General features: G+C 37.7%; 1 protein-coding gene and 1 non-coding gene across 5 annotated transcripts in view; both read right to left on the minus strand.

Moving 5' to 3' along the window:
- PPP2R5A (protein phosphatase 2 regulatory subunit B'alpha) overlaps positions 1-27,194 on the minus strand; it is a 75,561-nt gene that overhangs the window by 4,691 nt on the left and 43,676 nt on the right. For all 4 annotated transcript variants that reach the window (XM_050780747.1, XM_050780777.1, XM_050780767.1 and 1 more), the window contains exons 3-9: positions 25,979-26,080; positions 15,330-15,422; positions 11,354-11,484; positions 9,993-10,052; positions 8,574-8,682; positions 7,823-7,876; positions 221-271 (exon numbers count right to left, since the gene is read on the minus strand). In XM_050780747.1, coding sequence (XP_050636704.1) covers positions 221-271; positions 7,823-7,876; positions 8,574-8,682; positions 9,993-10,052; positions 11,354-11,484; positions 15,330-15,422; positions 25,979-26,080 — 600 coding nt within the window. The remainder of the gene's footprint in view (positions 1-220; positions 272-7,822; positions 7,877-8,573; positions 8,683-9,992; positions 10,053-11,353; positions 11,485-15,329; positions 15,423-25,978; positions 26,081-27,194) is intronic.
- Positions 3,900-4,034, minus strand: LOC126945240 (small nucleolar RNA SNORA16B/SNORA16A family). The gene has a single exon (XR_007722374.1). It is a non-coding gene; the product is annotated as a small nucleolar RNA SNORA16B/SNORA16A family (small nucleolar RNA).

Below are 27,194 nucleotides of genomic sequence, written 5' to 3' on the forward strand. Positions count from 1 at the left end.
TAATATAGAAACCATACAAATGAGAAGGTTAATCTGCAGAGTATACAATGGGCAAAAAAAATGTCTGGGTGGCACAGAGTTTATTATAGCACAAGTCTTCTACCAAGTCTGTGTACATCTCCCGCTCGTTAGCAACAGCAATACAGCCAGCCCAAAGCAGCATAGCCCTGGGATTGACAAGTTCTAGTAAAATGCACTACATTTAGTGAACAAAACCCACCTCTTTCTGACTGCAGGTTTTTGGCCAAAATTTCAGCAGTCCTCTGATCACCTGCGAAAAAGAAAAAGTTTAGCGTGAATTTAACAATGAAGCTAGTTAATCCCAGGGTATTTTCCATAGCTATGATTATATCAACACTCATTCTGAAGTAAATCAATATTGCTTAATATATAAGTGTATAAGCAGACTTTCTGCTCAGCTTTAGAATTTTATTAATTCAACAAATATTTACTGAGTGCCTACTATGTACCAGATACTGTTCTAGATGCTAGGGACACACTGATGTATAAGATAGATGAGGTCTCTGGTTTTCATAGAGCTTACATTCTAATGGAGCAAGACCAATGCAAGTGATCAATTAAACACATAAAAATTTAATAGTATGTGCTGCTACTTTTTTTTTTTTTTTTTTTTTGAGACAGAGTCTCGCTCTGTCGCCCAGGCTGGAGTGCAGTGGCCGGATCTCAGCTCACTGCAAGCTCCGCCTCCCGGGTTCACGCCATTCTCCTGCCTCAGCCTCCCGAGTAGCTGGGACTACAGGTGCCCACCACCTCGCCCGGCTAGTTTTTTGGTATTTTTTAGTAGAGACGGGGTTTCACCGTGTTAGCCAGGATGGTCTCGATCTCCTGACCTCGTGATCTGCCCGTCTCGGCCTCCCAAAGTGCTGGGATTACAGGCTTGAGCCACCGCACCCGGCCAGTATGTGCTACTTCTAAGAAAATAAAGGAAAATACAAGTTGGTGGGGTAAGAGGGAGGTTATTTTAGGGAGAAACCTTAAGGAACAGATGATTCCTGTTATTTAAACCAGTATGAAGCACAAAAAAGAGCCGGACAGCTTCCCAGTCTATTTCATGGCTAGTACAATCTTTATAACCAGAATACAATGAAACAAAAGAGACTATTCTTATTTATTTATTTATTTTGAGACGGAGTCTCACTCTGTCGCCCAGGCTGGAGCGCAGTGGTGTGATCTTGGCTCACTGCAACCTCAGCCTCCTGGGTTCAAGCAATTCTCTGCCTCAGCTTCTCGAGTAGCTGGCATTATAGGCGCCTGCCACCGCACCTGGCTAATTTTTGTATTTTTAGTAAAGACAGGTTTCAACATCTTGGCCAGGCTGGTCTTAAACTCCTGACCTTGTGATCTACCAGCCTCGGCCTCCCAAAGTGGAGACTATTTATTTAAATAAACATAGTTGAAAACATTTGCATTAAACTGAATCACAATAGAAGAATGCTATATGCCTAATTATAACTTATTCCAGAAATGCCAGGATGGTTCGATTCATAGGTTAAAGGGGGAAATAAAAAACAGATCATTTTAAAAGATTTTCAAGTCATTTGACATTTTTAATTAACTATATATTCTGATAAAAAAATTAGTAAGCTAGAACTAAATGAATTTATCAGAAACCACCAGTAATCATTCTACACAATGATTTATTAGAGACAGGCTGTAAAACCATCTAGTCCTGGTGGTTTTGTGGAAGTAGATCTTTGATAGCTTTTTAGGTTACTTTATAGTCTGTCTGGTTCAGTAATGTGGAACACTAATTCAAATTAAAATTGAGAAGAATATTGTTTTGGAGATAATCCAGTAAGATAACAATGTGATGAATAATGTTGGAAAGGAATACCAGAATTACAATTACTTGTGTAAATATATATTTATATATCCCCTAAAACTTAAAAAAAAAAAAAAAACCTGCAAGTTACTAGAGTAGGAAAATTCAGTATGTGGCCACATTAAAAAATATGTATATAAAAATCAATACCTTTAAAAACATCAGTAAAAATCAGATGAATAATAAAAAAGGTACTTTTCATAAGAACTGTAATGTGCATAAAGAATAAATTTGCAAGAAATATTTAAGACATATGAAGAAAAGTATAAAACTTTACTGAAGATCATAGAAGATTACAAATACAGTTATATGTCATTTAATGATGGGGATACGTTCTAAGAAATGTGTCGTTAGGCAATTTCATCATTTAAACATCGTAGTGTGTACTTACACCTAGATGGTATGGCCTACTACACACCTAGACTGTATGGTGTAGCCTTTTGCTCCTAGACTACAAACCTGTACAGGATGTTCTTGTACTGAATACTGTAGGCACTGTAGGCAGTTGTAACAACAGTATTTGTGTATCTAAACACAAAAGGTACAGTAAAAATATAACATTATAATCTTATGGGATCACCATTTTTCTTTCTCTTTCTTTTGGAATCACCATTTCTCTCTCTCTCTCTCAACATTTCTCTCTCTTTTTGATGAGGCCTCACTCTGTTGCCTAGACTGCAGTGCAGTGACATGATCAGAGCTCACTGTAACCTTGAACTCCTAGGCTTAAGTGATCCTCCTGCCTCAGCCTCCCAAGTAGCTGGGACTGCAGGTGTATGCCACTGCACCTGGCTAATTTTAATTTTTTACTTTTTGTAGAGACGAGGTCTTGCTCTGTTGCCCAGGCGGTCTTAAAGTCCTGGCTTCAACCAATCCTCCTACCTTGGCCTCCCGAAGTGCTGGGATTACAGGCATGAGCAACCATGCCCAGTTCCATTTTTCTTTTTTAAGAGACAGTCCAGTCTTGCACTGTCAGCCAGGCTGGAGTGCACTGGTGTGATCACAGTTCACTGCAACCCCCTAGGCTCAAGAGATCCCCCTACCTCAGCCTCCCAAGTAGCTGGGAATACATTCCTGAGCCACCACGCCTGTCTCGGACTGCCATTTTATATGTAGCCTGTTATTAAACCAAACATCATTATGCAGCACATGACTGTAAATAAGTGAGGTGGTTCAATAATGTGCAGATATTATTTTTCCTGTACTTGATTTATAAGTAAATTTAATATAATTTCAATCAAATGCGAATTGAATTATTTTTTGGAACTAGAAACATTTATTCTAAAATCCATAAATATAAGCAAATGACAACAATTGTTTTTTTGGTGGAGGGAGTTAATAGAACAGAACCTATATTATGGATATCAGCAACTAAAACAAGATGATATTGGCAAATAAATGGAGAGAAAAGATATATATGAGTATCTAGACATACTCATGTATATATGAGTTTTAATATATGACAAAGGTGGCCTTTCAGTTCCATGGGAAACAGTGGTGGTCCTGGGACAGGTAGTTCACTATTTAGAAAGGAAAAATGTAACAGGCTCCTTTGGTTGGCAGCCTTTTATGATGACCTCGAGGATGAGCTTGTTTCCTGTCCTCACACCCTTGTGTAATCCCCTCTCCTTAAGTGTGAGCTGTCTAGTGTGACTTGCTTCTAACCAACAGAATGTCACTTCATGAGTAAGTTACAAAAGATTGTGACTTCTGTCTTACTAGTAGACTCTTGCTGTCTTGGCTTTGATGAAGTAAGGTGCCATGCTGGAGAAACCTAGGTGACAAGGATCTGAGGGCGGGCTCTAGCCAACAGCCAGCCAAGATCTGAGGCTCTCAGTCCAACATAACATGACAAACTGAATTCTGCCAACATACATGTGAACTTAGAAGCAGATCCTTCCCCATCTGACACTTTATATGAGACCCAATTTCTGGCCAACACTCCAACTGAAGCTTTGTAAGAAACCCTGAAGCAGAGAGCCCACCTAAGCCATGACCAGATTCTTGATTCACAGCAACTAAGGCAACAAATGCTTGTTATTTTTCCTCCCAATGGAACTATATTTTCCCAAAATGTTGCAGATCAGTTACAGCAAACAGAACTGTGACCATCACGGAAAACTGTCACTCTCGGCTTCTTTTTGACCACAGCAGCTACATGGAAGCAGCTGCAGCTTTGATAAAGGCCATAAATGCTTGCTATTTTAAGCCAATAAATTTTGTGATCATTTGATATGCGTAATTGAAAATGAATGCAGGCCAGGCATGGTGGTTCAGGCCTGTAATCCCAGCATCGATCCTGAGATCGATACCAGCCTGGGCATCATGGTGAAACCCCATCTCATCTCTACCAAAAATACCAAAAAAAATAGCTGGGCGTGGTAGTGCATGCCTCTAGTCCCAGCTACTTGGGAGGCTAAGGTAGGAGGCTCACCTGAGCCTGGGAGGTCAGGGCTGCTGTGAGCCACAATCATACTACTGCACTCCATCCTGGGTGATGCAGTGAGCTCCTGTCTCAAAAAAAAAAAACAACCCAAAACACAAACAAAAAACCCAAATGCAGTTCCTTACCCTCATCATACACAAATTTCAATGTCGGATAGTACTAAATAATGAACAGTGGGTTGACTAGTTGCCCCCAAAAAGATGTCAATGTGGGCCAGGTGCAGTGGCTTACAACTATAATCCTAGCACTCTGGAAGGCTGAGGCAGGCAAACTGCCTGATTTCAGGAGTTCGAGACCAGCCTGGGCAACATGACGAAACCCCGTCTCTACTAAAAATACAAAAAAAAAAACAACTAGCCAGGCGTGGTATTGCGCGCCTGTTATCCCAGCTACTCGGGAGGCTGAGGCACGAGACTGCTTGAATCTGGGAGGTGGAGGTTGCAGTGAGCTGAGATCGTGCCACTGACTGCACTCCAGCCTGGGCAACAGAGTGAGTCTCTGTCTCAGAAAAAAAAAGAAAAGAAAAAGATAAAAAAATTATTTTGGGGCTCAAGTTAGATTTTCTTGGAATAAGAAAGGTGTTTTGTTTTGTTTTGCTTGTTTTATAAAAATGCAGCTTTGCGTGGAAGGAAAGGTTTACACTGCCAAAAAAATGAAAGTTTTGAAAGTCATGCCGACTCTTCATTTTTTTCCTCTTTACATGGAAACTTAGCTGTAATGAATATTTAGTTAATTCTTTCACCCTGTACTTTTTTTTTTTTTTTTGAGATGGAGTCTCACTCTGTTGCCCAGGCTGGAGTGTAGTGCTGTGATCTCCGCTCAGTGCAACCTCCGCCTCCTGGGTTCAAGCCATTCTCCTGCCTCAAGCAATTCTGCCTCAGTCTCCCAAGTAGCTGGGATTACAGGTGCCCACCACCATGCCCGGCTAATTTTTGTATTTTCAGTAGGGATGGAGTTTCATCATGTTGGCCAGGCTGGTCTTGAACTCCTGATCTCAGGTGATCCGCCTGCCTCAGCCTCCCAAAGTGCTGGGATTACAGGCTTGAGTAATAAATGAACAAAAGCTCTGAGCTAGTTATAACTTGTAGAAAGCTTTGATATGAATGCTTGCTTTCCAGAAAATTAGTATTAAGGCTCAAACCCAAGTAATATGGCACTGGAATGGCCTATGTTAGAAACTGCAAGATCTCTGTATCGAGAGATCTTTATGAGTTGGAAAATATTTTCCTTTCTTAACCCGGGTATTTATCTTCCTCTCTCCCCTCATCCTGCTCCTATTTTCATTAACCCAGCTCAGCCAAGCCAGATAAAAGCTGAGTAACTGGCCATCATCCCTTGCCCTAATCGTCAAGTGCTTTTGTGTTTTTTTTTGGTGCAATCTTGGCTCACTGCAACCTCTGCCTCCAGGGTTCAAGTGATTCCTGTGCCTCAGCCTCCCTAGTAGCTGGGATTACAGGCACACACCACCATGCCCAGCTAATTTTTTTTTTTTTAAGTAGAAATGGGGTTTCACCATGTTGGTCAGGCTGATTTTGAACCCCTGACCTCAGGTGATCCGCCTGCCTCAGCCTCCCAAAGTGCTGGGATTACAGGCATGAACCACTGTGCCCAGCCTCTATCTTCCAGTCTTTAAAAATAAATCACCTGTCTTACTTGTCCACCCCAAATTAATTAAAATTTTATTTGTATACTATTTACCAAGCATGAACCATGACTTTTCAATATGTGTTATTATGGGTTTTCTTTTTCTCAATTCTAATGGGAGTTATCATGGATTTGTATTAAGGTTTTACTTTTTTCTTTTTTTTTTTTAAAGACAGTCTCACTCTGATGCCCAGGCTGGAGCACACTGGTATGAGCTCAGATCACTGCAGCCTACGCCTCCTGGATTCAAGCAATTCTTGTGCCCTCACTATCTGAGTAGCTGGGACTGTAGGCCCGTGCCACCATGCCCAGCTAATTTTTGTATTTTAACTAGAGACAAGGTTTCACCATGTTGGCCAGGCTGGTCTCAAACTCCTGGCCTCAAGTTATCTGCCTGCCTCAGCCTTCCAAAGTGCTGGGATTACAGTTGTGAGCCACTGCACACCCAGCCAAGTTTGAATCAACTTCAGAGGTTTATGTGGTTTCATTTGTAAATATATGATTTTTAATTCTCCTGAATTGTCTTTAAAAACTGTTTACAGCTAGCTGGGCGTGGTGGCTCATGCCTGTAATCCCAGCACTTTGGGAGGCTGAGGTGGGCGGACCACGAGGTCAGGAGATGGAGACCATCCTGGCTAACACAGTGAAACCCCGTCTCTACTAAAAATACAAAAAATTAGCTGGGTGTGGTGACGGGTGCCTGTAGTCCCAGCTACTTGGGAGGCTGAGGCAGGAGAATGGAGTGAACCCAGGAGGTGAAGCTTGCAGTGAGCCAAGATCACACCACTGCACTTCAGCCTAAGTGACAGAGCGAGACTCCGTCTAAAAAAAAAAAAAAAAAAAAAACTGTTTACAGCGGTTTCTAGAAAACACTGTAAATCTAGAAGTAAAAAAAACTAAAAAAATTAAGGAGTAGAAAAATGTCTTTTGTTCCATTACACAAAGTTCAAGTGAAAGGGAGAATACTAAATATATAATTTTTTCAAGCATCCCTAGGGATAGCCTGAGAAGGCTCATAATATAGTAAAAATACATATATATTTTAGTTTTAATCCTTCAAACCCTTTGCTATTTACTAAATATTCATTAGGCTGCTGCTAAAGTGATTGTGGCTTTTGCCATTACTTTTAAATCTTTTAAAAGCACCAACCTAATACTAGGTAAATATTTAGATTTAACATGCCTAGAAAGCACTCTCTCAAAATACTTATACTTCACACCAAGGTTAAAAAGTTTTCTATGCTTTTATACTTTTCTGTTTCCCCCTACTTCATCTTTTGTTTTTCTTGAATCATCAGTAAATTTTCATAACTAATTATGTTTTCACTCCTGAATTTTCATTCTAGAGGCAAATAACAGTAGAATTAAAAGACTAAGTTGCCTTGCTGGTTCATAAACAACTTTTATTCCAAGATTACATCTTAAATCACCAAAAGCAAGGAAATGTTTTCTATCCCTATCAAGTGGTTTATCGTTAATGAGTGGCAAAAATTCTATTATTAAAAACAAAACAAAATTCAAGGGAGTAGTAGTTTTGGGACCCTCGAAGTATGCTTTAATTCCAGAAGGTGAATGAAGATTTAAAAGATTATTGGTGAAGACAGTATGCATATAAAATTTCACTGTGGTCATCTGATCCTATCATTGTACATCTTAACTACTACATATTAATAGTAGTCTATATTTTGGTTATTCAAGACATATAACCATGAGAACTCTCCCCTCCTAACCCCTTCTTTGAATGCAGATTAATCTCACATTTCTTCTTCTAAATGATTTTAGCTTAAGGTACATTATTTTACTTAATAACTATAAAGGCTATAAAAAGAAAGCTACAATGAAATGCTATTAATGCAGACCAAAAACATGAAAATACATAGAACACTTACTGGCTCTGTTAGTGTTGTATCTTTCTCCAGGAACTGTACGACACAATATGCTAGCTAAAAGGTAAGGGACAGTTTATAAATATTACTGAGTGAGATAACATTTAATAATGTAGGATTTTTTTATATTTAGCCAATATTTTTTAGACTACCTCATTTTGACAAATTATTTTGATATATAAAAATATACTCACAATTGTGAATGAAATTGTGAAATACCTCAGTCATGAAACTATACTCACAATTGTGTAACTTTTTAGCCTTGAAAGTAACTTCAAGTTTAAAAAAGATTTTTTGCAGTAATTTCTGACTATAAAGTTAACTGAAGTAAGACTAGAGCTAACAATTTAGTTTTTCAGCATGTTTCTACATATATACCTATGCTGATATATTATTCTCTAAATATTAATAGAAGAGACCAAAATCTCTCTAACTAGGTCTAGGTTATTGCAGCTGGAAGAAACATTCTGTAGATATGTGGGATTTATTGGAAGTCACATATTAGGTCAAGGCCTGGACTAAAATATGAGGAAAGTGTGTATCTTACACTTAAAGTGTAAGTGTAGATACAGAAATTAAATAATTGGTCTTAACAACTAAATATTTTAAAATGATAACAAAAATTTGCTTTGGGTAATTTTGTAAGCAAACTGCTTATACTTAAAACTGTCATCTCAGTATTTCTCAATTTCTCTGCCTTTATATTTGCCTTTGAAATAATATTCATTTCATTTGAAATTTTTCTGAAACTTACCTGAGCATGAAACAAAGCTAATCCTTTTGCAGTATGCATAGGAATAAGAACCTTCATTAGAAATTGTTTATGTTCTGCTTTCAGTGGCAATGCAAAGCCATTGATAATACTGGAGGGAAAAAAAGGCAGGGGAAGGGTTAAGTAGTTACTACTTTGTTTCTAAAAGCTGTCATATCCATGAGTACATAAGGAACAGTGCTCTGTTTCAATCCTGGTGTTGTATGACCGTTCATCTTCAAACTACTTTAGGAAGACTATTACTATGAAGTCTGTTCCTCTAAGTCATTTGATGATTCCAAAAGAAAATTAGGACTGTCAGTTAATTCCCAAGTAATTTCTATCTTTATTTTCTATCAAACCTGTCACTTTATGCGATGTTGCCTTTATTTTTCCCCCCAAGGCCCCAGGAGAGTCAGTATCATAATATTGTTAGAACGTTCAATATTTTCTGAAGTAAATGGGTAGTTTTTCTTACTTTGTTGGATAATCTGAAATTAAGAAGTAGTTCTCTCCACAATCATTTTCTACTATTAATAAAGGAAACTAAAATCATTCTCTAAATAGTAACAGAGGCCGGGCGCGGTGGCTCAAGCCTGTAATCCCAGCACTTTGGGAGGCCGAGATGGGCGGATCACGAGGTCAGGAGATCGAGAGACGATCCCGGCTAACACGGTGAAACCCCGTCTCTACTAAAAAATACAAAAAAATAGCCGGGCGAGGTGGCGGGCGCCTGTAGTCCCAGCTACTTGGGAGGCTGAGGCAGGAGAATGGCGTAAACCCGGGAGGCGGAGCTTGCAGTGAGCTGAGATCCGGCCACTGCACTCCAGCCTGGGTGACAGAGCAAGACTCCATCTCAAAAAAAAAAAAAAAAAAAAAAAAAAATAGTAACAGAAGGGTCTAAAATTCTCTTAATACTAATACGTAGTGAATAAAGAAGGCAAAATGTTATGGCAAAAGGTAATAAGAATTCAGTTGAGGCTGGGCGTGGTGGCTCATGCCTGTAATCCCAGCACTGTGGGAGGCTGAGGTGGGTGGACTGCCTGAGGTCAGGAGTTCAAGACCAGCCTGGCCAACATGGTGAAATTCCATCTCTACTAAAAATAAAAATACAAAAATTGGCTGGGCGTGGTGGCAGGCGCATGTAATCCCGGCTACTCAGGAGGCTGAGGCTGGAGAATTGCTTGAACCCGGGAGGCAGAGGTCGCAGTGAGCCAAGATCGTGCCATTGCACTCCAGCCTGGGCAACAAGAGTGAAACTCCAACTTAAAAAAAAACCAAACAAACAAAAAAACTTCAGTTGAGAAACTATGGGCTCTACATTTAAACTCTAAAATATGACATAATTTCTTCAACCCCAGCTAAGATTTTAATACATAAAACATTCAAAGTTACTTCTTAGAACAAAAAAACCTGACCTACCTTCCTAATATTTCAAGAAGTTCAGCAACACCATTGAAATGTTCTGTTTCATATATAAACCTGAATTTAAAATAAAGACAGATGTAATCAAAATCAAACTTCAGAAAACTAAGAGAAACAGGCAGGAGGGTGAAGAAATCAATCCAAAGGACAGCTATTAGAAACACACAAGCATGTTTTGGGTCTTATCAGCTCTTTTGCCCCAAACCAATTAATTCATATCAGTCTTACAAAAGATCTGTTTCCTAATGAACTACATATGCCTTTGCCAAAACTTGCCATATGTGAAGATAACAGATTGTCATTTCACCTGGAATATTCAACTTAATTTATAAGAAAGATAAGTTTTCTCAAAGAAATACTTTTTAAAATAAGAAACCTCTAATTATAGGGAAATCCAAGAGAAAAAGGCCCATATGTAATAAAGCCATTTTTAATCAGAATTTCTTTAAACCTGTAACTATACAGGCTGCATAGCTTTCCAAGATTAGGGTTGCCTTTAAAGCAGGGAGACATAAATAGAATAGGGTAGATATTTGAAATGGGCTTAGGAAGTGATGACAGAGAACTGCAGAAGGATACTCACTCTAGAGAAGGCAGGTGTTACTCATCTCTAATTGTTGCAATGTGGGAATAGTAACCAAATTTTGCCAGATCTTCAATTAATTAAAACAAACCAAACCTTAAATGTGGCTGTTGTTATGAAATCTCCTGATCTGAAGCAACTACTTAACAGATTAATATTTATAAAGTACACTTGGCTCTCTGTATCCACAGGTTCCATATCCGTGCATTCAATCAACTACAGATCAAAAATATTTTTTAAAAATAAATACAAATTTAAAATATAGAATAACATATATTTGCATAGCATTCACACTGTATTATTATAAGTAATCGAGAGATAAAGTATACAGGAGGATGTGTGGACGTTATATGCAAATACTATGCCATTTTATATAAGGGACTTTGGATTTTAGTATTAGCAGGGGCCTTGGAATCAGTCCCTCACAGATACTGAGGGATGACTACAAGCAAATGATAGGCCCCACATAAGAGGATTGCTTGAGTTCAGGAGCTCAAGACCAGCCTGGGCAATATAGTATACAGACCTTGTCTCTACTAAAAGTCAAAAAAAATTAGCCAGGCGTGGTGGTGCACACCTGTCGTCCCACTACTTGGCAGGCTGAGAGAGGAAGATTGCTTGAGTCTGGGAGATGGGGGCTACAATGAGCTATGTTCTCACCACTGCACTCCAGCCTGGATGACAGTAAGACCCTGTCTCAAAAAACAAAGACAACTTGAATACAAGAAGATATGTAGGAGGAAGAAGTGCAATATACAATAAATGATTAATTTACCTGAGGAAAATGTTGTTAATTTGTTTTCTGATGAATGCTCTTAATCCAAGAAATTTCCCATAAATTCGGTGCAGAACAGTCTTCAGGAAGTCACGTTCTCTGGGATCTTCACTATCAAAGAGCTCCAGGAGCTTTAAAAGAAATCTGAGAAATTACTTTTAAAAAATAATTGAGCTAAAGCTTTATTCTAATTTTGATTTGAAAGATTATCCATGACATCTTTCAAAAATTTTTTAGAGTTCTGCCTTACCACACTGACTTTATTCTTGCTAAGTAATGAAGTTGAGGAAAAGCTTAGGGAATATTTCTTCTCACTTATTTCACTTCAAAATATGACATTTACAATAAATATAAATATTTCAAAAAGTGGATTTTTCTTTACCTTCCCACTGATTTTAAAATTCCATCCTACTCTTGAATACTAAACAGGCTCACAATTTTGGAGTGTTAAAATTTGGGATTTTTAATGCTTTTTGAAAGTCAAAACTACATGGAAAATCTTTTAAGTTTTTAGATTGCAAGTCATCAAATAGTTTAAAAAAATCCATGTGTAAATGTATATTTCTAGTTTAATAGAAAGATGTACACATACTAAGACTACTTTTTGTGAATTTACAATAAATTCAAGATAGTTACCATGCCAACAGTTGAAAAATTAACGTTCAGTTATTAGGATAAAATATTGGCAGATACATACTAATAGAATAGAAATCAGATATAAAATAACACTAGAATAAAAGATGAGGCCAATTTTTTTTTTTTAAAGACAGAGTTTTGCTCTGTAGCCCAGACTGGAGGGTAGTGATGCAATCACAACTCACTGCAGCCTCGACCTCCTGGGGTCAAGAGATCCTCCTGCCTCAGTCTCCCAACTAGCTGGGACTACAGACGCATGCCACCACGCCCAGCTAATTTATATATTTTGGTAGAGATGGGGTTTCACCATGTTGCCCAGGCTGGTCTCAAACTCCTAAGTTCAAGCAATCCGCCCTCCTCAGCATCCCAAAGTGCCAGGATTATAGGCGTGAGCCACTATGACCAGTCTATAGCTTTTTCAGCTTAGCAAATAGCTAAAAAATTTTAAACCAGTTCCACAATCAGCACTCTCCTATACCTCAACTGGCCCAATCAGCGCACTCCTATATTCTGCACAACTTTTCAGCAAAACCTGAGAGAAGAGACTTTTGAAAAAGTTAAAGTCAAAATCTCAAATTTCCATTTACAATGGTAAAGAAACTTAATTTCTTCTGTCAAACCAATATTATATTTTAAACATTGAATTTTCTTAGAAAAATATAAAATACTCTCTTTAGAGTACAAGTATCTGTAAAGCTGTCAAGGAATTTTATGTTCTGAACTTTCGTGTTTATAATTACAATAAAGATAGCAAGCTCTAAACCTCATCAGAAGTTCTTATTCCATTTTGTTTTGAATTATATATAATTGCTAACACATGCATCTGAAACCACAGTGGATGACTTAAGTCATATTTATATCTCCCAAAACAACTGACATACTTATAGTTTCCATTCTTTGTTTGCTAGGCTGTTGAGGCCCTCATGAGACTCCAGCAAAAAATATCTATGGAATATGAGAATTTTTGTTACTATACCTAATAAGTTCAGATCAAATTATTCTAATTAAAAATGGCAGCCAGGCAAAGTGGCTCTCAACTGTAATCCCAGCACTTTGAGAGGCCAAGGCGGGCAGATCACTTGAGGTCAGGTATTTGATACCGGCCTGACCAACATAGTGAAACCCTGTCTCTACTAAAAGTACAAACAAAAATTAGCCAGGCATGTCGGCACACCTGCAGTCCCAGCTACTTGGGAGGCTCAGTCAGGAGAATCGCTTGAACCTGGGAGGCAGAGGTTGCAGTGAGCCAAGATCCAGCCACTGCACTCCAGCCTGGGCAACAAGAGAGAAACACCCATATAAACTGCTAAAAGCAATTACTGGGCCCTAGCTTCTCAGATAATTCAAACATTTAAAGTAGAAGGTAGAAATAGATCCTGCTCCACCAGTTTTATTCTTGCTGCCCTCACACCACAAAATAATACAGCAGCCTAAACACCTCAAGCTCTAGACTAACAAAGCACTAAGGCAACTGTTCCCCTCAACCTGTTATTGTATTAAATACAATTTCTTTTTTTTTTTTTTTTTTTTGAGACGGAGTCTCGCTCTGTCGCCCAGGCTGGAGTGCAGTGGCCGGATCTCAGCTCACTGCAAGCTCCGCCTCCCGGGTTCGGGCCATTCTCCTGTCTCAGCCTCCTGAGTAGCTGGGACTACAGGCGCCCGCCACCTCGCCCGGCTAGTTTTTTGTATTTTTTTAGTAGAGACGGGGTTTCACCGTGTTAGCCAGGATGGTCTCGATCTCCTGACCTAGTGATCCGCCCGTCTCGGCCTCCCAAAGTGCTGGGATTACAGGCTTGAGCCACCGCGCCCGGCCTAAATACAATTTCATATGGCATTACTAGACCTCCCTACTGTATCCCACACAAGAGCTGCACAAGGAAATAAACAGGCGTTCATTTACAATTACCAAAATAACATAACTCCATTTAATCTAATTTTAGTCATGATTAAAATGTATATGTTACTGTTAATACACACCTAATATTTCTTTATAGTTTATGAATAGCTACTTCAATGGTTCAAGGAAATATTTTAGGCTGACAATGTTCTTCATTTATCAATCTTTCACAGCAACTGCTCAGAATACTTTATATGAGGTCAAGGGTAGTTACGAATGACCAAAAATGAGCTCTAAACATACCAAACTCACATTCGTAGAATCTTTATCATAGGGCACATACAAAGTAGTCTGAAGGATAGGAAAGGTCCTTGCAATGATTTTAATCCTGGCCTCAGCATCAAATTCCTAAAGAGGCCTGCATACTCAGGCCTAGAAAGGCTTAGTCTACTTCACAATTTTCTTTGGGGCCGGCCAATTCTATATAGTTAAAAAGGGGCCTTTAGGCCAGTGCAGTGCCTCACACCTGTAATCCCAGCACTTTAGGAGGCTGAGGCGGGAGGATCCCTTGAGGCCAGGAGTTCAAGACCAGCCTGGCCAACATGGTGAAACCCCATCTCTACTAGAAATAGAAAAAAAAAAAAAATCAGCAGGGCATACCCGTGGTGCGTGCCTGTAGTTCCAGCTACTTGGGAGGCTAAGGCAGGAGAACTGCTTGAACCTGGGAGGTGGAGGATGAAGTGAGCTGAGGTTGCACCACTGCGCTCCAGTCTGGGCAACAGAGCAAGACTCCCTCTCAAAAAAAAAAAAAAAAAAAAAAAGAGGCCTTTAAATTTTTGAAAAGGTTTTGAAAATATATATTCTTAGAAATTGTGAATATGTAGGTTCTAAAAATAACAGCTAATAACCAGTTTATATAAAGAAAAAAGGCATCACAATTAACTTTACCTCCTTATATTCTTAATGATTCCATTTTATCTGTGGTTTAGAAATTGGGTGGTGGGATGCTTAGGTGCAAAAAGGAAAGAAAAAGGGAAAGGTAATTGATACTTAATGACAGGAAAGGAGCCTAAAGCCCAAATTCCTCACAATGATTCTATTCCTTTTTTCCCCTGTCATTTCAAAGTCCCAATGCTTAAAATATATGTCAAGTTCAAAGACTTACAAATGTAAAACAAAAGATTTCCCTTGGATTGAATGGTCATACCAAATTTTCTTAGATACTGCAGAAAGGCTTGTTTTTCTGGTATTTATAAAATAACTATGATACTTTAGGATTAAATAGGATAATCTGATTGACTTCATTAGACGCTTACCCTTGATAAAAATACTCATATTCTCAGAGCTACTTCACTTTTATTCTAATTGTTTGGCAGTAATATTAAGTGCTGTCAAATTAAAATAAACCATTAAAGTTTTGAAAGACTACTCTATTTTAATCATAAGTTAATAAATCATTGCTAAGATGAATATAAGAGAATCTAAGACAAAAGAGTTCCTTACCTGTTGTACGAATTTCTGATCAATGTATCGCTTTGCAATGCTAGGCTGGAAATCAGGGCTCTCCAAAAATCTCAAGAAGAATTCATATACCAACTATGAGAGAAAGTCAAATAAAAGCTAAGATGATGGCTATAAAATATGACCCTAAATTATCACTTCATATTAAAAACACACCTGTTCTTACCAACTTAGTAGGGAGATTTCAGATCTCATAATGAGATCTGAAAATGTAATGAGTTGATAAAAAAATTTTTTAAAAAAAATTCATGCCTGTACTCCTAACATATTTTAGGAAGCGGAGGTGGGAGAATCACTTGAGCCCAGGAGTCTGAGACCACCCTGGACAACATGGTGAGACCTCTGTCTATACAAGTAATCAAAAAATTAGCCAGGCATGGTGGCGTGTGTCTATTGTCCCAGCTACTGGGAGGCTGAGGTAGGAAGATCCCTGGAGTCTGGAGGTCAAGGCTGCAGTGAGCCGCGATTGTGCTGTGTCACTGCACTCCAGCCTGGGCAACAAAGTGAGACTCTGTCTCAAAAATAAATAAGTAAATAAATAAATAAATAAACCCAGAAACTATATATTCACAATTTGGTTTCCTAACATGATAAACTTTGAGATTTATTTATTGCTTTACATAACTTGATGCAAAATGTTAAATTACAGGAGCTAGAAAAGAAGGACAATGCCTATAAAATTAAATATTTCTTAATGAAATATATTCCTATTTTGTAATCCATACTCACTAGTAACAGGCTCCTTCCCAGTGGACTACTACCTATCTCAATTTAATCACTACAGAGTCTCTTAAATGCAGAGTCAACAACCCCCAGATAAGACAGGCAGTGTAGCCAGGCGCGGTGGCTCACGCCTGTAATCCCAGCACTTTGGGAGGCCGAGGTGGGCAGATCATGAGGTCCGGAGATCGAGACCATCCTGGCTAACACGGTGAAACCCCGTCTCCACTAAAAATACAAAAAATTAGCCAGGCGTGGTGGTGCGCGCCTGTAGTCCCAGCTACTTGGGGGCTGAGGCAGGAGAATGGCGTGAACCCGGGAGGCGGAGCTTGCAGTGAGCCGAGATCGCGCCATTGCACTCCAGCCTGGGCGACAAAGTGAGACTCCGTCTCAAAAAAAAAAAAAGACAGGCACTGTATTATTAATTTTTAAAAAGAAAGGAAAAGAAAAACTTCTGGTCTTTCTATAAAACCACAGTAGGAAAACTAATTAAATCAAAACCAGCATATCCTATCCACACTTGAGAAATAATGAACCAAATTACATAAGTACAGGGCTAGAGAAGAAATGTCTGTGTACCAACCACAGCAAATAAACTAGAAGTCACAGCAGGCCTTCTATAAAACTGCTAAGCAACCTACAAGTAATAGGAAATGTGCATTTGCTACCACAAATCAGAATTAAATACTTGGTTGAGCTTGTCACTATCACACCTGCTTTCAAGGAGAAAGGCAAATATGACTAAAGTTTTTTTTATTGTAACCTAATAGCTATAAAAAGGCAGAAACTTAGACCAAAATGTATCTTATTAGCTATTAAACAATATTATATCAATTTAACACCCTAAAAATTAAAAAGGAGGATTCTATCCCAAAGCAAAAACAGTCATTCAATAAACATTTAGGTAGCCAGTTAGATTAGATGCAGAAGGAAGAAAAGGGAAAAGAAAGATTGCTACGCTAAATTAATAGACGTTATAGCAAACAAAAGCACTACCAGATCTAGGCCTTATCATTCACCAAGTAACAACACATTTTTATTACAGTGAGTTCAGTAACATTCTATGGCTAACAATGGTTTGGGGATCTGAGCAAATACAGTTTTGCCTGATGTATCTCTGCCCAACTGTGGAAAAGGAGTGATGCTTATCTGGTCTAATGTTACCTAATATTTTGTGTTTATTATAAATTAAGGATATAACAAGAAATAAAACTTGATAGCAATTTAAGTTTTTATTCATAGACAATTTTCTAATCAAACAACAATAAAGATAACAGATAATTTTGCTTTGGGGTATACACATGCAAAAAGATACACAAAACTGATCACGGAGTGCTCTGAAAAGTCGGCACAGTCTCATGGACTGCTATGCAGTTTCATTAATGGCACAACTTACTCACTCAATGCCTATTTTCATGTCCAGTACTGGGCTACGTATAGTATGAACAGACATTAGGGATAGTATGGCTTAAAAAGCCCATTCACTACACAATAATTATATTACGTGGCACAGACTATAAGTGCAGGAGCTATTTAGAAAAGGGCTGTATCACTGTGGAAAAGGTAGGAAAAGCTTTAAGGAGGATATGCAACTTGAGCCCTGTATTTGTTTCGATTCTGGATCCTCAGGAAGAGGATGGCTTTTATTTTATAGAAAGGTAGCAGCATGTCTTGATTGAAAAATATATATATTTATTTATTTTTAGAGACAGAGTTTCACCATGTTGCCCAGGCTGGTCTCGAACTCCCGGGCTCAAGCTATCCACCCGCCTCAGCATCCTAGCGTGCTGGGAAATCAGGTGTAAGCCACCATGCCTGGCCTTTTTTTTTTTTTTTTGTCTTTTTAAGCAGCATGTCTTGAGATCAAGAGAGTGCAGAGTACAGGTTGATGGTATGGAATTATAGACTCCAAATCTTTATGCAAATCCCTGGAGATTCCATCATAAGGTGGGATCAGGTTAAACATGAGCCAAATGTAGCATGTATTAGCCTATCTACTCTCCCTTCTTAAGATCTTCATCAGAAATATAGGGCCTAAGGCTTAATAGTTTTCAGAGTAATAGCCTGTCCTATGGGAGACTTTTATGACATCAAGCTACAAATCAAACTGAATTCTCTAAACCATATATATAAATTGAAACCTGTGCCATTCACGAATACCACATATAATTTCTTTCATAGTTTTCATCTACATTATTTACCTGACACAGTGAACATTAGGTGATCAGTCAAAATTAGCAGCAAAATGCTGTTATGCTGCCAACTTAGCACCACTAAAGAGATGATGACAAAAAGTTACTTAAATACATATTGAGGGCCGGGTGCAGTGGCTCACACCTGTAATCCCAGCACTTTGGGAGCCTGAGGCGGGTGGATCACCTGAGGTCAGGAGTCCGAGACCAGCCTGACCAACATGGAGAAACCCCATCTCTACTAAAAATACAAAATTAGCCAGACATGGTGGCGCATGCCTGTAATCCCAGCTACTTGGGAGGCTGAGGCAGGAGAATCGCTTGAACCTGAGAGGCAGAGGTTGCAGTGAGCCGAGATCACTCCATTGCACTCTAGCCTGGGCAACAAGAGCAAAACTCTATCTCAAAAAAAAAAGAAAAGAAAAAATTATTGAATAGTTATCCCAAATAGAGGTAGAAGACACACTAGTGACCTACAGAGCTGGAAATCTTCAAAATGGAATAATCGAGATTATGCTTCTATAAAATTTATAAAATTTATCCTGTCCCAGTGTCACTCTCTATATACCCCATCCTACATTTTAAAAAATGTATCACACCCTAACATAGAATGTATGCCAGTTATTTTATTATTATTTTGTTCTTCTCTGCTAGGATGTAAGGGATTTTGCTTAGTTCAGTACTTTACCCTCAATGTTTACAAAAATGCTTGACGCACAACAGATGCTTACTGAATGAATGGAAATCACATTTGTTAAGAGGTTGTGTTTCTATGTAGTCACTGAAGTTTTTCTATGGTCTTATTTTCTTTTTTCTTTTTTTTTTTTTTTTGGAGACATAGTCTTGCTCTGTCGCCCAGGCTGGAGTGCAATGGCGCAATGTTGGCTCACTGCAACCTCCACCTCCTGGGTTCAAGCCATTCTCCTGCCTCAGCCTCCTGAGTAGCTGGGATTAGAAGCGTGCACCACCACGCCTGGCTAATTTTTGTATTTTTAGTAGAGACGGGGTTTCACCATGTTGTTCAAGCTGGTCTTGAACTCCTGACCTCATGATCCACCTGCCTCAGCCTCCCAAAGTGCTGGGATTACAGGTGTGAGCCACTGCGCCCAGCCTTCTATGGTCTTCTATACAAATAACTTGCTCCAAGAATCTAAGAAACAATGTTGCAAAGAAAAACACACATTTCACCAATGAATTCAGTTCACTAATAAAAAGGACAAACTTCACCAATGTTCAATGTATGGCTAGTCCTTCTACTTCTGTACACCAAAAATACCCTAAAAAATGAAAGCTAACTAAAAAGTATAGGGAATTGAAGAGTGTAATCTTACCCTCCTACTCAGTTCTGACCATGTCTTTCCTAAAGGAGTTAAAATAAAACATAAAATTCTGGTTTTCACCATTAAAAAGACTTGGGAGAAGTTCCAACAGAAAACAGCATGGATGATTAAAGTATCTGAAAAATAAGACCTATACAGAAAGCGAAAGGAATAGAAATGTTTGGTTCAGAGAGGCAAAGACTGAGAAGCAAACTTTAATGATCTACAAGTACCTAAGAGGCTGCTTTCAAGTAATACAGGTGACCAATGTTTTCCAACCTCTATTAAGAGGAAACTAACGTAAATAAGGTTTTTAACTGATTTAATATATAAAAGAATTCATATAAAAATTAATGCATACTCAACTATATATTACATATTAAGCACCCAAAAAGAACATTGCCTGGGATAAGGTAAACATTAACAAAATCTTAGTTTTTTAAGAATCTGTTTTTCTCTGTAATCCTTGTGAAAACAATAGATTCTGCATAAACCTTGAATAGTTTAAATACAGTCAGCCTAGGTTTTTTTCTTCTGCTCTTTCATTCATAAGAACTAAAAAGATAATAACTATTCACAATTAAAAAGGCCAAAGCAATAAAAGTATTTCTTAACCTTATATAAAAGATATTCCTTTTTATTTTTGTCCCTATAAAGTTAGTGCATTAGGCTATGATTCCTACCATTTTGGATTCTTAGCCCGTGAAAATATTTAAAATATAGTATATGGCTAAGAGTTATCTGAATGTAAAGGTGTACACTGTAAAACATGTATGTTGCCAGTTTAAATTTCTAATTATATTGCCCAAACAGAAAAGCTCTCTAATCCCTAAAACACAAGTTATTCCTAAAAAGATCTATGTTCTAGGCACTATCCTACACAATTAAATCTTAATTATCTGTGCCACTAAAGTAATTAATAAAAGAAAGTGAAAATACACAATCTGCCTGTATTCCAGGCTAGTACAGCAGCCAAGTGTCCTAATTATCTAAAAGTGCAGAAAATTAATATATTGTTAGTCCTCAATAGAAAGCAATAATACTTAGGAAAGAAATGAGAAAATAATTTAAAACTGTTGTACATTAATAGTTACCATATGATACGACACTTAATAAATTAGAAGATATAACCTATCCCCTAATACTGAAATGACCTTCCTTGTGTTCCTTTATCTCTTTTTATTCCATTATTTCATTGCTCATTAGTATTTCCATTACAGTGTAAGAATAAGTAAAAAGAGATAAACTTTTATTAGCACATGTTTAGAAAATTCATGAAAAGGGTGGGGAAAACAAAGGCTTGAAAGGTTTTGAGATTACTTGTAATTACTCTCCCTCATTAACAACTAATGTTTATTTTCCACCATAACAAATTAATTTCTAGTATCTAGGATCTCATAAGCTAAATGTAAAATGTAAACTGTTAGTACAAAACAAAAGAATTCCAGGTGAATTAAGCATACATTATAACAGCAGAAGAAACTTTCATTGAGCAAATTTCTTCAGTGCTACAATTCCCTATAATCTGTCAGAGTAGCTTTAATATTCCATCTAAAAAAACTTAAGATGATTAATAATGTAGCTACATGTACTGACAAATCCTATAAATCAGGTCACTTCAGTATCTACCAGTTTCTGATGTCCTTAGACCATTTAATTGCCAAATTTAAAAACTGTATGCCAAATTTTGGTTTCTAGAAATTTTGGTTTTTGGAAGGATTTTTTAACTATAAACATATATATCTGGGGCAGAGCCTTTTAATCAAGGCACCATAGATGAATGAGAATTTCTTGTATCTCTGGGAATTTGTCTTGAGAGAGAACTACTTCTCAAAAATCATAGTTTGGGATGGACACAGTGGCTCATGTCTGTAATCCCAGCACTTTGGGAGGCTGAGGTGGATGGATCACTTGAGGTCCGAGTTTGAGACATGCCTGGCCAACATCTTTACTAAAAATACAAAAATTAGCTGGGCATGGTGGCAAGCACCTGTAGTCCCAGCTACTCAAGAGGCTGAGGCAGGAGAATCATTTGAACTTGGGAGGTGGTGGTTGCAGTGAGCCAAGATCACGCCACTGCACTCCAACCTGGGCAACAGAGTGAGACTCCATCTCAAAAATAAATACATAAATAAAAAATAAAAAATCATATTTTGAAAGCAACTTAGCACCTCCTAAAATGTTAAGAACCACTGGTTTCAGGGAATTTAAATAAAACCTCAAATCATACCAGTTAAAAATGGAAAGCATATTGTCCACTTGGCTCAATTTCCACTGTTACTTTCCATGAGCATATAAATATATCCTAATGAAAACACTTTCTTTAATTTTAAAAATTCAAAGACCAAGGGGTCTCTTTCAGACCATTCAACTACATCTGATTAAAAAACCAGCTAATGAGAATTTTTCATTATCAGCTTATCAACTTATCAGCTAATGAGAATTTGTAAAACCTTTGCATATCAAATACAGCATTATTAATTTTATACCAACTATGGAACAAAATTTCATATAAACTTGTGTACAGTTCTATTAAAAAATAATTTACCACTTTGGATTTTCTAGTTCTGTAAGCTCTAATGTGCTGACATATCTTAAAATTGTTATCAGTTTTCATTAATCCTAGGACTCCTCTCCATCTTATTTGGATGTATAGGTGCTACACAGAATGAATAAATTAATAAATAATGAGGCAGAATACTGCATAAAGTATCCCAAATGATATAAAATATAATTTTCTTTCTCTCATTTTTTTTTTTTTTTTTTTGAGACGGAGTTTCCTTCTTGTTGTCCAGGCTGGAGTGCAATGGCGCTATCTCGGCTCACCACAACCTCTGCCTCCTGGGTTCAAGCGATTCTCCTGCCTCAGCCTCCTGAGTAGCTGGGATTACAGGCATGTGCCACCATGCCCGGCTAATTTTGTATTTTTAGTAGAGACGGGTTTCTCCATGTTAGGCTGGTCTCGAACTCCTGACCTAAGGTGATCCGCCCAGCTCGGCCTCCTAAAGTGCTGAGATTACAGGCATGAGCCACCACGCCCAGCCTCTCTCATCTTTTTATAATAACAGAAAATGTAAAGGTCACTACAAAATATAAGTACTTGCAAAATTTAAAAAAAAATCAGCAAATTAATTGGCATTAATACCTAGAATCCATATATAAATGAAGAAAATTGAACAGAGCCCCAGAGACCTGTGGGACACCAGCAATTATAGCAACATACACATAAATGGGAGTCCCAGAAGATGAGAGAAAAAGGGCAGGAAAAATATTTGAATAATGACCAAAAATAACTCAAAGATTATGAAACATTAGTTTACATAATGAATTCTAATTGTAACTCAATAAACAACAAGTAGAATAAAGTCAAGAAGATCCACACCTAGATACATCATAATCAAACTGACAAAACTTAAAGAGATAACGTTTATAGCAGCAAGAGAAAAATGACTTTTCACATACATAATGAAATCCTCAGTAAGATTAATGGCTAACCTGTCATCAGAAAACCATGGACGTAAGAAGACAAATGGGATGACATGTTGAAAGAAAAAGACTGTTAGCCAAGAATTCTATATCCAGCAAAACTCTCCTTCAAAAATGAAGAGGAAATTAAGACATTCCTAGATAAACACTGAAAGAATTTGTCATTAGCCAACCTGCCCTACAAGAAATACTAAAGAAATTCCTTTAGGCGGGAAGCTGAGGTGGGCAGATCACGAGGTCAGGAGACAGAGACCATCCTGGCTAACATGGTGAAACCCCATCTCTACAAAAAATACAAAAAATTAGCCAGGTGTGGTGACAGGCACCTGTAGTCCCAGCTACTCAGGAGGCTAAGGCAGGAGAATGGTGTGAACCCAGAAGGTAGAGCTTGCAGTGAGCCTAGATCACACCACTGCACTCCAGCCTGGGCAACAAAGCGAGACTCCATCTCAAAAAAAAAAATTCCTTCAGGCTTTTGAAGAAATAAAAGGACGCCATACAGTGTCTCAAATCCACAAAGAGAAATAAAGAGCACATGTAAAGATAAATACACAAGTAAATATAAAAGACAGTATAAATGTATTTTTATTTATAACTCTTACTTTCCTCCTTTACAAGGCCAACTGCATAAAGCAATTACTGCAAAACTGTGTTGGTGAGCACATGATGTGTAGAGGTATAATTTGTATGACAATATCACAAAAAAGTGGGGAGTGAATAGATGTATACTGCGCCAAAATTTTGTATACTATTGAAATTAGGTTAGTATTAAACCAAACTAGATTGTCTCAGAATGCTAACTGTAATCCCCAGGATAGAGAGAGAGAGAGAGAGAAAGAAAGAGAGAGAGGAAGAGAGAGAGAGAGAGGAAGAGAGAGAGAGAGAGAGAAACAGAGAGAGAGAAGGAAGGAAAGGAAAGGAAAAGGAAAAGGAAAAGGAAAGGAAGTAAAAAAAAAAGTTATATATAGTTAAAGAACAAAGGAATGAAAATGGCACCCTAGAAAACACCTATTTAACACAAAAAAAGTAGTGGAAAAGTGGAGGAATAAAAAAGACATAAGTCACAGAAAACAAATGGCAAAATGGCAGTTGTAAAGCCTACCTTACCAGTAATTACATTAAATATAAATGGTCAAACACTCTAATCAAAAAGGCAGAGACTGTAGAAATTATTTTCAAAACATGATCCAACTGCATGCTGTTTACAAGAGACACACTTTAGATTCAAATAGATTAAAAATAAAAGGATGGAAAAGATATATCATACCAAGAGTAACCAAAAGACAGCTGGAGTGGCTACACTAGTATCAGACAAAATTAACACAGAAATTGTGACTAGAGACAAAGGACCTTTTCAGGGCCATCTATAAAGAATATATAACAATTATAAACTTATATATACTTATCAACAGGGTCCTAAAATACATGAAGCAAGAACTTACAGAAATGAAGAGAGAAACAGACAAGTCAATAATAGAGACTTCAGTCCCCCTTTAAAATAACAGAACAGACAGAAGATTAACAAGGAAATAGAAAACTTAAACAGCACCATAAACCAACCAGACCTAACAGACTTCTACAGAACACTGTACTTAACGGTAACAGAACACACATTCTTCTTAAGCACACATAAAACATTCTCCAGGACAGACTCTATATTAAGCCACTGTATATGTCTCAGTAAGTTTAAAAGTATTGAAATCATACAAAACATATTCTCCATTCTGCAATTATAGAGGCAGTAAAAAAGAAAAACTTTAAGAAAAAAAGTATATCTCTAAACATACTGGAATAAAATTAGAAATTAATAACAAGGAAATCTGGGAAAATCACAAATAGGTAGAAATTAACACATTCCTAAATAACTAATGGATCAAAAGAAAAATCACTTAGGAAATTAGAAAATATTTTGAGCCAGGTGTGGTGGTGCACACCTGTAATCCCAGCACTTTGGGAACCAAGTGGGTGGGCTGCTTGAGCTCAGGTGTTCGAGACCAGCCTGGGCAACTTGGTGAAATCCCGTCTCTACTAAAAATACAAAAATTAGTAGGTGTCGTGGCACACATCTGTAGTTGCAGCTACTTAGGAGGCTGAGGTGGGAGGATGGCTTGCACCCAGGAGGCAGAGGTTGCAGTGAGCTAAGATCACGCCACTTCACTCCACTCCACTCCAGCCTGGGTGACAGAACCAAATGCCGTCTCAAAAAAAAAAGAAGAAAAAGAAAGGAAAACATAATGTATCAAAATTTATTGGTTCAAGCAACAACTTATACATAGAACTGTTCATAACAGCTCTATTCACAATAGCCAAATGATGGAAATAATTTAAATGTCCATCAACTGGTAAGTGGATAAACAAATGTGGTATATCCATACAATGGAATAATTCATCCATAAAAAGGAATGAAGTATTGACACAGATGACATTTATGATCCTTGAAAACATTATGCTAACTGAAAGAACCCAGAAACAAAAGCCCACATATTTCATAATTTCATTTATATGCAGATACCAGAATAGGCAAATCCAGAGACAGAAAGCAGACTGGTAGTTATCAGGGGCTGTAAAGAGAGGGGAACGGGTTGTGAGTGCTAAATGCCAATGGGGATTCCATTTGGGGTGATCGAAAAGTTATAGAATTAAAGAGTGGTGATGGGTTATACCGCATGGCGAATGTACTTTGTGCTACTGAATTGTACACTTTAAAATAGTTTAAATGGTAAATATATATTAAGTGTATTTTATTACAATGAAAAAACATTGAAAAACAGTATTTGCATGAAAGAAAATAATGTTAAGAAAACCATAAAAGTTAAATATTTTACACAGACACTCAGAATCTAAATGAGAAAACCATGATTTCTGCAGAATAGCATAAATATAAAAACTGCCAATATGTAATTATGTTCCATACCTGTATGTGAGGCCAAGAGGCCTCAAGCGTGGGTTCATCCTCTTCTGGATCAAAATCCGGATTATCACTTGGAGGAAGTGTACGGAAGATGTTAGCACTGATCTGTAATGAAAAAATAATTTTATGTTCTTTGTTGTATGTGTAAATGAATTCGACAATTGAAAATGAAATATTTTAAAGATCACTTTAAGAAAAAAGTTATAGCTGTAAGCTTAGTTCAAAATCTATAAACCTCTCCAAGATACAAAGAAGGCAGGTGTTTGTTTCTCTCTTTTCTCTTATCCAATAACTTTGACTTCCTCAGACCTAAGCTCCTGAAGATTAGATATAGCCTCTGGATTAATCTTCTTTAAATCATAAATTGTTCTTTCCGAATTTTACTCAAAAAGAAAGAGGGGGCCAGGCGAAGTGGTTCACACCTGTAATCTCAGCACTTTGGGAGGCCGAGGGGGCAGATTGTCTGAGGTTAGGAGTTCAAGACCAGCCTGGGCAACATGGTGAAACCCCATCTCTACAAAAACATAAAAATTAGCCAGGCATCATGGTGCATACTTGTGGTCCCAACTACTGGGGAGACTGAGGCAGGAGAATTGCTTGAGCCCAGAAGGCGGAGGTTGCAGTGAGCCAAGATCGTACCACTGCACTCCAACCTGGGTGACAGAGCCAGACCCTGTCTCCAAAAAAAAAAAAAAAAAAAGACAGAAGGGAAAGGGAGAATATAGACGAAGGGAGTAAAGGGAATTCGAGGGAAAAAGTTATTAATTCTACTTATCTTTAATTTGATTCATTTCATCTTTCTACAATTCCTCCCATATTCCAACCTGGCCATATTCTATACTTGCCTTATAACTCAGAGTTTGGTAAAATATCTCCATTCTTATACATACCACACTAAGGGAGAGGTGGGCGAGGGTAGAATGCCTTCACTATTATTATAAATGTGTTTATAATACTTCTTGATGATTTAATTTACTGTATTTCATCTCATCTACTTTGAGACTTTTAAAAAACATATTAACCACCTTGAAATCAGGATGTTCTTCATTTTAGATCCAGTGAAATACAGTATTTATAATTTCATGCTTTGCATTATCTTAGTACTAAGGTAATATATATCCTTTTTCTCTAGCAAAGGATAGACTGTGATCTCAATCTACAATTTTTTAAAGAATAATGAACAGACTGATAGACCAAGTAGTTTAATAAATATTTAAGG

Source organism: Macaca thibetana, chromosome 1 (assembly GCF_024542745.1).
Source record: "Macaca thibetana thibetana isolate TM-01 chromosome 1, ASM2454274v1, whole genome shotgun sequence".
NCBI classification, from domain to species: domain Eukaryota; kingdom Metazoa; phylum Chordata; class Mammalia; order Primates; family Cercopithecidae; genus Macaca; species Macaca thibetana.